Source organism: Fusarium solani (genome assembly GCF_023522795.1).
Source record: "Fusarium solani strain SB1 chromosome Unknown bctg00000010, whole genome shotgun sequence".
Lineage (NCBI taxonomy): Eukaryota > Fungi > Ascomycota > Sordariomycetes > Hypocreales > Nectriaceae > Fusarium > Fusarium solani.
Window position 1 is genome coordinate 871325 of NW_027072147.1, and position 10786 is coordinate 882110.

At 51.9% G+C, this 10786-nt stretch overlaps 4 protein-coding genes across 4 annotated transcripts; all 4 read left to right on the forward strand.

The window, feature by feature from the left end:
* Nucleotides 1-1431: 1431 nt before the first annotated feature.
* On the forward strand, nt 1432-2463 carry MRS44_014334 (uncharacterized protein; the record flags this gene model as incomplete). Its single annotated transcript, XM_046277347.2, has 1 exon — nt 1432-2463. The coding sequence occupies one exon, from the start codon at nt 1432-1434 to the stop codon at nt 2461-2463; it is 1032 nt and encodes a 343-aa protein (XP_046127537.2).
* An 841-nt stretch (nt 2464-3304) lies between these two features.
* MRS44_014335 (uncharacterized protein) lies at nt 3305-4132 on the forward strand (the record flags this gene model as incomplete). Its single annotated transcript, XM_046282422.2, has 2 exons — nt 3305-3882; nt 3940-4132. The coding sequence occupies 2 exons, from the start codon at nt 3305-3307 to the stop codon at nt 4130-4132; spliced, it is 771 nt and encodes a 256-aa protein (XP_046127536.1).
* Nucleotides 4133-6368: 2236 nt separating this feature from the next.
* Nucleotides 6369-7835, forward strand: MRS44_014336 (uncharacterized protein; the record flags this gene model as incomplete). Its single annotated transcript, XM_046273016.2, has 1 exon — nt 6369-7835. The coding sequence occupies one exon, from the start codon at nt 6369-6371 to the stop codon at nt 7833-7835; it is 1467 nt and encodes a 488-aa protein (XP_046127535.2).
* A 1530-nt stretch (nt 7836-9365) lies between these two features.
* MRS44_014337 (uncharacterized protein) lies at nt 9366-10424 on the forward strand (the record flags this gene model as incomplete). The annotated part of the gene is made up of 1 exon (XM_046278886.2): nt 9366-10424. The coding sequence occupies one exon, from the start codon at nt 9366-9368 to the stop codon at nt 10422-10424; it is 1059 nt and encodes a 352-aa protein (XP_046127534.2).
* Nucleotides 10425-10786: the final 362 nt, after the last annotated feature.

Below are 10786 nucleotides of genomic sequence, written 5' to 3' on the forward strand. Positions count from 1 at the left end.
CTCCCCTGGTGGGTTGCCTTGCAGGGACTAGACTGAGTGGTGAGCCTTGCATGTCACCCAACGTCACAGTAAGGCGTTTTGTCAATAAAGGCACATTTAGCCTACATCGATTAAGGTTAGCTCAAAGCTTGTTTAGCTTGTGTGGCACCTTGTGTCGCAGCACTGCCCCCCAACCAAGTCAGGCAGAACCGAGGCGCAGAAGCGGAGAAGCAGATCATTACCTGGTTCCCTGTCTTTCATTTAATCATTGAAGATCCCTTGTACAAAATGATCTGCTAAGGTAAGCTGCGCATTACGAAAATCGCTCGCTGGTCGGAAGAGACAGGGATGGCTCAGTGATGCAGGCCTAACCAGCCATGCCATTAGCTCGGCTCAGCCCAGGCTGACACTGGGAGAGCCCATGAGCCAATGCCGCACCTAATCTTGACTGACTCCAAGAGGAAATTCGTCTTCTCGGTCACAAGAAACCCCACTCGGCCGTGTCTTTCGGGCAGCGGACTTGCTGGGACTATCTTGCCGGAGCGCTCCCGGCATTCATCGGCGTGCAGTATCAGCCCAGTGCGGCTATTGGTAGTTGTAGTGAATGTTTAACACACTCATTTAGCTACTAATATGCCATTATTCTTGTTGGATTAGAGATAGTCAATAGTTAAGGCTCTTTATGGAGCATAATGTAGGGGTCAAAGAATAAGTTAGAGGCTGTATCTTTTTTATTTTCCGATAATTCTTTAAATTCTCAAGGCAGTTTTCTAACATTATAGGACTGATATTACATGATAGGATCATAAGATACTGGTGGAAATCTGCTAAATATGAGTAGCTATCCTCAGTTACGTGCCAAATAGAGAGCCAAATAGAGAGCCAAGTAGATCAACGGGTGATTCTTCTCAGAAGTCTTCAAGTCTCTCACAGCTTTCGCATTACGTCGGCTATCATTGGAAAGTATGCTATTCTTTCAAATTGCTGCTACAGTTCAGTCGCCAGCCAAACGTGACTCTGGTAGCTACAGCTGAGGCGAGGATAAAGACCAATGACAGCAGAACATCGGGATTTACTCCCCTCACATCTGACCTTGGCATCGGGTTTATTGAGCAAGTTGAGATAAAGCCGACAAGACTTTGATCTGACGCGTCAGCGCGACAGGCTTATGCACTTGTGAATTGATGACTTTGGTGCATGAGCAACTTCAACTTGACGCAAGGGAAGCTCCAATGCTGATCATGTTCTCTTGGCATGCAGCTGCAGATGATGTGTCTTAGTTACCAGCCACGACAATTACGAGGCATTTTCTGAGTTCATCTGCAAGGGAAACTTGCATTAAGTTGTAGTCTCGAGTATAATAAACAACGAGTGAACGTGTGTCCCATTATCGAAAACCACATCCATCTAGGCTCATTGCATCTTTGTCCATCAGCTGCACTAACAACAAGCATGCATCTTGCTCTTACTGTCATTTCTACCCTCTGGGCGGCCACATTGGCCAGTCCAACTCCCCACGCCCAAGGCACCTGGGAAATCCTATCCCCTATACCCATCGCACCGCGACAGGAGCATTCAGTCGCTGCCCTCTCGGATATCACTCTTGCCATTGTCGGTGGGATCATCCCAAATCCAGACGGGGAGGGTATCAACACAACCTCTATGGTACAGCTTTACGACATCCCCTCCGACACGTGGCGACAAGTTGCTCCGGCGCCTATCCAAGTCAATCACCCTAACGTTGCGGCGGTTGATGGCAAGATCTATCTCTTGGGTGGTCTTTCTGTCGCATCTGACAGCGCTTGGAGAGCCTTCCCGGACTCTTGGGTCTACGATCCTGACCGAGACGAGTGGTCGCCGCTGGATCCTATTCCGGACGGCGAAAAGAGGGGTAGTGCCGCCATGGGTGTTTACGGAAGCACCATTTACATGGCGGGAGGTATGCGCACCTTGGTTCCGGGGGCAGGCGGGGAGCAAGATACTGTCGGCTTTGTGTCTGCCTTTGACACAGTCTCGTCGAAGTGGATCAGTCTTCCCAAGCCCGCAAAGAAGATTCCCGAAGGACGAGATCATGCCGGTGTCTCTGTCGTAGGAAACAAGTTCTACGTTCTCGGAGGAAGACTCCGAGGCCAGCACAACGTAAAAGACACCGTCTTCATTCTCGATCTCAGGAACTTGCACAAAGGATGGACCACCAGCAAGGCGAGAATGCCCACTCCCCGTGGAGGTGTCGTTTCAGGCACAATCGGGTGTAAGGTTTACATCATGGGAGGCGAGGGCAACACGGCCGCCGGAGCAGAAGGTGTCTTTAGCGACGTTGAGGTATTTGACACTAAGTCCGAGACTTGGAGGAAGCTCGATGCCATGAGGCTTCCCAGGCACGGAGGGTCGGCTGTGGCGGTCAATGAAGGAATCTACCTTCCTGGAGGAGGCACGAGACTGGGTGGTTCTCCTGTTGATGTTTTGGATGTTTATTGGCCGTGAAGTCTGGATGCTCTCTGTCTGGAACCGATCTTCTTTGTATTAGATTTCTATGATAGGTACTAAATTCGCGCTACATTATTATACTTAGAGATAAAACTTAAGTATATTACAATTTATTTTTATTTTTAAAGCTAAGTTTTTATGACTTTAAGCTAAGCTATTACAAAGTAAGTGCTAAGGCTCTTATTAAAATTAAGATTTAATTATTTTTATAATTTTAATATATAATTATATATTATTAAAAATAATTTTCTTATATATAAGAGTTATTTCTTCGTCTTAGTCTTTTTATATCTAAGTTAAATTATTAACTAATAAGGGCTATAGCAGAGCTCTGGTGCCCCACCCTACCCATTTGCTACCCTGTAGTATTTGTCCCCACGAGCGGCGCAGATCACTTTGAGTATCTGCCCAAGACAACTGCGGTCCAGGTTGACCAATCTCGGGTTCTAATAAATGCCGCGGACATAGAAATCAATCATCACATCAGAACCCGCGGAACACCGCCAGGCAAGCGGTCCGTAACATCGGGTCATATTCCTTGTAGGCGGACGCAAACCATAGCACAGTTTCTCCGTCTCTGTCGCTCTTAAAGCGGGGGTCTCAGGTCTACTGATTTAGCATCAATGAGCCTTAGCGGCGTGCCAGGTGTGTCGTGGGACCATCCGCGGACCCCGATTCCGGTTACCCAAAGACAGCACAGCAGTGAAGTCAAGTATAAAGCACCTGTGCAAACTTCAAGAACAGTGCATTCCCTTTTCAACCCGCATCACAGCATTTCTTCTACACCCTCCCTTTACCGGCCCAACTCCTTTTAGCCCAATTACGAGAACAATTCAAGATGGCGTCCCCGCAACCCTTTGCCAACAAGGTTATCGCCATCACCGGCGCCGGCAGTGGAATCGGCCGCGCCACCGCTCTCTACCTAGGCCAGCGGGGTGCCTCCCTCGCTATCTCAGATGTTAACAAGGCCTCCGTGGATGCCGTCGCTGCCGCAATCCACGCTGAAGTCCCTGGCGCCAAGGTCATCGCCTCGGCTGTGGACGTGAGCAAGGCCGATCAGGTTAAGTCGTGGATTGAGAAAACCGCTGCCGAGTTCGGTAAATTGGACGGCGCTGCCAATATTGCTGGCACGGGTGGCAGTGAAGAGCCTGTTCCCCTGGACGCCCAGACTGATGACGGCTGGAACTTTGTCCTTAATATCAACCTCGCGGGCACAATGTACTGCCTTCGCGAGGAGCTTCGGGTGCTTTCTGAAGGCGGATCAATCGTGAACACCTCGAGCGTGCTGGGCTTGCGCAGCTCGCCTACTCCAGGAGGCAGCCCGTATGTTACCAGCAAGCACGGCGTACTCGGATTGACCAGGACCGTCGCGAGAGAGTATGGCCACAAGAACATCCGTGTCAACTGCGTCAACCCGTGAGTTAAATCAAGTCTGGCCTGAGGATGAGAGCAAAGCTGACTACTCATGGAAAGAGGTGCGATTGCCACCCCCATGATGGGTTCGTATGACGGTCAACAGAATCCCTTGCCCGAATACATTCAGCCCCCTATCGCTAGATGGGGAGCTCCCCAGGAAGTCGCGCAATTGATTGGGTTCCTGCTGGGAGACGAGTCTCGCTATATTAGCGGGACTTCGGTTGTCATTGATGGAGGATTGCTTTGTTAGCTTTGAAACTCAGTGGGGGTTTAGCCATAAGGGCTAGAGTAGTGAAGTTATAGATAGAAATCTAAGCCATGTCTCGCTTGCAAGAACTAATCGATTCTTTCTCCACGACCGATGTTCTGCCGCCTAGATGCCTAAAAATTGGCATAATTTGTCCAGGTGCAGCCACAAGAGCTTGGCATAATGACCTACGGCGTGTGATTAAGTCACCAAGAAGGAATTGACTCCATCAGGACCGTGACTGGTATTAGCTCAATGTAGAACCTCGAAGAGCTGTGTGGATGAAGTACGTTGGAGAGGGAGGGAAAACGAAAGGGTGCAAAACCAGTGAGTTTCAGCCCGCCAGCCCAACCCGACCAAACTCAATTCCTCGTCGGCTCTGCTGTAACCTCTGTTGGCTCCGACAGAAAGCCTCCGTCTGGCCTTCCGTGCACGTTTGTGGAGCCTTGGCAAGTCTCGTCATCCCAAAGGGCGGGATGGCCCGTAAGCAAAGTTGAGCCACTAGGCAACTTGTCATGTAGATATATGGACCAGGAGAGGCCATCGTTTATCCGATTTGAAGAGAAGCAAATTCTTGGTAGCCGCTCTTTGCCTGCTCCAGCTACCCAAGGGCTCGAAGAGATATCATAGCCTCTCTGCGTTTGCTATGTCCGGCTAGCAATCCAAGTCAAAAATGCCGGACGGTCCGGTCTCATACCGACGATCTCTGTTGTTATCGGCCTCGTCACCACCCTCATCCCTGTGGGCGAAGTCGTCACCGGCTGTGCTCCCAACATGCTCCAGCCCTCTCTTAGTGATGCCACGGTTTCCTAGATATCTACTGGATCATGATCGTCGATACCACGCTCTGTGGGCGGGGCGATATGTGTCGTTTGCATCTTCTCACTCGCCGAAGCCTCGTTCCGCTCCAAGCGTCCGAGATCAATTTTTCAGAACACTCTCTATGATTGAGACAAGAGAGTCACAGATTCTCGAGCCGCCAGTGGGGCATGTCGAGGGTTGTCGAAATGGATGGGGGTTTGCAGCTTGGCCCAGGTAGAGGCCGACGCCTATTGAGGCAGTCATTCACCTACGTCGACACTGTTACTGTGCCCATAGTTACTATGTTGGCACAAGACGAATGCCTTGGGGGATCATCTGACGCTTTAGGTGCCGAGGCACTGAGTAAGATACACCCAACAACCATGCTAGAGTTCCATTGACATGTCTTGTGTTGCTGAGTTCTGGAGAATTCGGCCTCGCCCGGCTCTACTGCGTGCCAAACCTATCATATATACCCCAATAACTGGGCATTGTACTCCTGCAATACCTTACGATAAACTAGGACGATACTGCTGATGGTTTGGAGGACGGCTGCCTCTGGCGTACAAGAATGATTGAGGGGTGTTGTCAGATATTGAGATGAATTGTGTGTGTATTTCTTTCTGTGCGTCCCTTCTCCTTTCAGGGCTCAAGCGAGGTTATACATGCCTTTTCTACGAGATGTGGAATCATCTTGAGTGGCGATATTCCCATGGCTAATTCGTCCTCTTCCCGCAGCTTCCAATAGCTTCCTTTTGCCACATATTCAACAATTTTGGACGGGTCGTTATCAGCAACAAATATCATGACTGACGTACGCTTGAGTCAAGCACAGTTCGGCGCAGGGGCCAGGCTCGGGCACAGGAACCGGACTTGAGTTTGAAAATTGCGCCGAGGCGCCGTTCCTTACCGACCCGAGGTTGGCAAGACCTTTCAACTACTTGCTGCCGAAGGAGGGGATGTGTATTTTGTACATGGGCCAGCACCGCGACGGCGATCAGCTGAGATTCAGACGCCTGGTCCTTATCCACCAGTGCTTCCCAGAAGCCGCTAAGAAGGCCTACCTCGGGGGCAACCCAGATCTCAGCCCCACAGATGTGATGCAGAGTCTTGGAGCCGGGGGCCCCGGACCCCGTGGGGTATTCAGATGCATCTATGTTACTAATTAAATTTCATCGCTTCGGTCTGCGCCGGGGCCATCTTGTAAAGCTAACAGGTTGTCGATCCTGGAGTTGACGGGGCTGCTCTAGTGGCGGAAGAGAGGGGTTCTGAGACGAGACATCCGCGGACACCGAGACGGAAAGGCAACCCAGTGGCATTGGGATATTTAAGTAGATTCTACACGGAATAATGAGTACATGTACAACAGAAACATCATTTAGTTCTAGTTCAAGGCCCTTTCACAGTCAAGACCACAACAGCAGCCAACACTTCCATCATGACAACCGGCAACCCCAAGTCTCCTACCGTCGTCTTCGATGTTGTCATAGTCGGAGCAGGAATCTCTGGCATCAACACAGCATACCATATCCAGAAGGGGGCGCCCCAGCCCACGTCCTATACTATACTCGAGGCAAGAGACAACATCGGAGGCACCTGGGATCTATTCAAGTATCCTGGCATCAGATCCGACTCGGACATTTTCACTTTCGGCTTCCCATGGAGTCCCTGGGATAGAGATGGAGTTCTGGCGCCCGGATCTGAAATCGCCAATTACATGACCGAATCTGCTGCGAAATTCGGCATCGATAAAAAGATCTGCTTCAATCACAAAGTTGTCTCTGCGAACTGGTCCTCCAAGCAGAGTCTCTGGGTGTTGGATGTCCAAACGAGGGAAGGCCACTCGACCATACACGCTCGGTTCCTGGTCCTAGGTACGGGATACTACGACTACGATGAGCCTCTCCAAGCTCACATACCGGGAATCAAAAACTTCCAGGGCCCTGTGATCCACCCACAGTTCTGGCCGGGGAACCTTGACTACACCAACGAAAACATCGTCGTCATCGGCAGCGGCGCCACCGCCATCACCATTGTTCCCGCCATGGCCGAGAAGGCCAAGCACATCACTATGCTTCAACGCAGCCCGACCTACGTCGGCTCGGTTTCCCAACACGACAGCTTGGCCAAGCTGGAGAGTTTTGTTCTGCCATCAAGGCTTGCTTGGGGTGTCACACGATTTCGCCACATGATCGTTGACTATCTGTTCTATTACTTCTGCATTTTCTTTCCCGAATTTGCCCGATCACTCATCCGCGGCGAGACGGCGAATCTTCTTCCACCGTCTGTTCCTGTCGATCCGCACTTCGAGCCGCGCTACCAGCCTTGGAGGCAACGCTTCTGTGCTTGCCCCGACGGCGACTTCTTCGCTGCCTTGAGGTCCGGGAAAGCAAGCGTGGTAACTGATACTATCAAGGAGGTGACGGAGAATGCGATTCAACTGGACTCTGGAGAGACCTTACGGCCAGACATGATCATTACCGCCACCGGTCTCAAGCTGCGATTGGCTGGCGGCATCCGTGTGTCCGTGGATGGTCAGGCTGTGGATTTTTCGAAAAAGTTCCTCTGGAAGGGCTTCATGCTTCAGGACCTCCCGAACCTAGCGCTTGTTCTTGGTTATGTAAACGCGTCCTGGACCTTGGGGGCCGAGGTAACTGGAAAGGCCGTCGTGCGCATTCTCCACCAAATAAAGCGAGAGTGCGCTTTGAGCGCCACACCCCGTCTGGAACACCCAGAGCGAATGCAGCCGCGGCCTTTGTTCCAAATCTCGGCTACGTATGTGCGAGACGCAGACTCCAAGTTTCCCCAGGGAGGCACGGGCCCGTGGGCGCACAGGTGGAATTATCTGCCTGATTACTGGAAGTCGGTCTGGGGAGACATCAAGACTGGATTGGAGTATTCTTGATTCACTCGTTGTCCAGAGAAGACTCCCGCAATATTCAATGTGTACGCAAACATTGCTCCATGCTATGGGCCGTCAGATGTGCTTGGAATTGATTTTCGTCAGAAACAGAGAAGCCAATAGAAATGCCACTGATACAGTGCCCATGGAGGTGCTTTGAGAACTGATGATCGTAATTGCCGTATTATGGTGAGAATGAAGAGACAGGGAATCGAAGAAGAGATCTCCGGAAGCTGTGGTACGTGCCTGCGTAACAAGTGGCCAATTTCACGACAGGATACAGCTTAAACAAGATGAACAACCTGCTTCTTTGCCGTAGATCGTCCATCGCCTGCCATCCATATAGGCGCTTGCATCAAGATAACGATCGCAAACCAGCTGGTGGCAGGGGTGCATGCCCCGGCCGGGAACATGTCGTATAACCTTACCGCCAGCGAAGACGAGGATCTCGTCGTTGGCCGGCTACGTGAGCCCCAGGGAACAGGGGCTAGCCCCATGCTGCCGCCCTTCTTCTTCTGATCTGCCACCCTCTTTCCGGGGAACTCGTCGCAGTGGGGCCTCAATATCGTTGCATCCATGGAAAGGCCCGGGGACTCTGGCAGTATCACCACAAAGGGTTCGTCAAAAATTTCGTCGCCAGTCGTTACCAGACGCACTCTCCGAGTCTCTAGCAAGGGCATGCCAGTGACAAAAGACGTCAAACTGGTGGTTCTCGGCCGGGTACATCATTCCAGCGGATGTACGACAGGCAGGTATGTTTTCTTCAAAGACCGTATTGGAGGTTCAAACTTCCAGCACGGACGTTGTGTAGAGGCAGCCGTGTTGTAAATCGAACTAGGGTCCTAGCAAAGGTTAAGGATTGGGAAGAGTCCGCTGTCTAGGATGGGAGCCTGGAGAATGGGCGGGTGCGAGGGCTTGCCGTGTCGAAAAGATGCCAGCAGTCTCTGGGTTCGCGGTTAGACCCGGGCCCAGCGATCAGCGGCGACGGTTCGATTGTACAGTGTCCGATGCTTGGTTGATTGTTTGATTTCCTTATCCAAAGCACTGACCGTCGACGATCCAGTTTCATGCACTGCATCATGCTGCGTTGCTGCCTGGAGCCCGCGGACTCCAGGCGGCATTCTTGATGTACTGAGGAGACAACATCGATCCCGCTTCTGAGCTACAAAGAGACAACATCGACGTGTCCCGCTCGCTGCGTCCGTAGTTCGCTACAAAGAGACATCATTGCGGGGAAGCATGCCCCCCGGAGCCCGCGGACTCTGGTCAAATGGCGTGACGAAGCCAAAAGACTTCTGCCGCATGGAGTAGCTATCAAATTGTGTGCTGGCCCTTGCAAGGGGTGATGGCACAAAGTCTCAAGAGAAAGATGTCAATAAAACACCCGGGCCAGTCCCTGGTGCGGTGGGAGCCATCACTGCTTGTTCCTCACCGTATGCTAGACTCGAACACTGATATATCTTAAAGATGCACTCTTTGTGGTCGAGGCAGCCTTTCAAGGCTATGTATATTCTGTTTATTATACCGCCGGCCATGTTACTAGCTGTCGCCCATGCCGTGTTCGCGAACCTGATGCGATTCAGTCGTCCACACCCTTCCTGGTCGTTCCGGCAGGCGTTTGCTCTGCGGCTCGTCAAAGCCCTTGTCAAGCACCAATCTGCACTCCGCATGCCAGCACCGCTTTCTCTCGAGCCTGGATCAGAGGGTGACAGATTCGTCGTTGTGTCCCCAGCAGCCCCGGCGCGGTTCAAAGGCCCAACTGACGGAGTTGCCATCCAACCAGGAAAGGTCGGCGGGACCTGGTCTCCGGCTCCCATACCCGCACTGCCGAGGGCACAGCAGGATCAAGTCGTGGCCCTTCACTTTCACGGCGGTGCGTATGTAGCGGGCGACGGCCGGGACAACGACATGGGATTCCTTTCTCGAACACTGCTTCAGAATACGCCATGCACGCACATCTTTACCCCACAGTACAGGTTATCTAACAACCCAGGGGGCCGGTTCCCCGCTGCTCTCCAAGACGCCATCTCCTCATACTCTTACTTGGTTCACGAGCTTGGAATCGCGCCATCCAGGATCGTCTTGAGCGGCGACTCTGCTGGTGGTAACCTCGCACTAGCTCTGCTACGCTACGTATCTAGCTTTGGTTCCGAGGCCGACTTGCCGTGGCCACGCGCCGTGATGCTGTGGTCTCCGTGGGTTGACCTCGCCTTGGCCAAGGGCCCAAAAAATGCCGAGGCGCTCCCAAACTATTCCTCGGATTACATTCACAGCAGTTTCGGTGTCTGGGGCGTCGAGGCGCTCACAGGTGACGGGGCCGTATCAGCGATGGATCCATACATTTCTCCTGTATATAGCCCCTTTCGAAGTGAATCACCAATATGGGTACACGTCGGTGGGAAGGAATTGCTATTTGGCGAAATCATGAGGTTACTGGAGGGTTTACGCGGCGCTGGGACGAGCGTTGAATTAGCTGTCGAGGATCTTGCCCCCCACGATATCCTCAACTCGGGCCCCTTGTTGCAGTTTGAAAAGGAGGCGGTGCTGGGCGCCAAATTAGCCGGCGAGTTTCTTGGGCGTATTACTGGTTAGAAGGGGACGATGCGTATCTTAGACACCTTGACTAATTCATTCGATCTTCTGGTTCAGTTAACCCATCAAGGGCCGGGCTTCAACTATAATAAGAACACATTGTCAACACATCGACTAATTCATTCTTTCGGTGGGAGAATGGGTTTTCTGCCCATGAGAGAAATACCTAGCTATACGGTGCTACAAGGCTATCAGATCTCGCCGCAAGGAATCACTGTTCCTCTCGGCCGTCCCCTTCTCTTTATTTCACGGCGGGATCCTCTTCGCCGCCACAGACTTTAGGACTAAGAAAGCGCTTACATGGTAGATAGTTAACTCGGTACATCAACCGTAGAACATATTGTCCTCAAATGCTGAAGGGA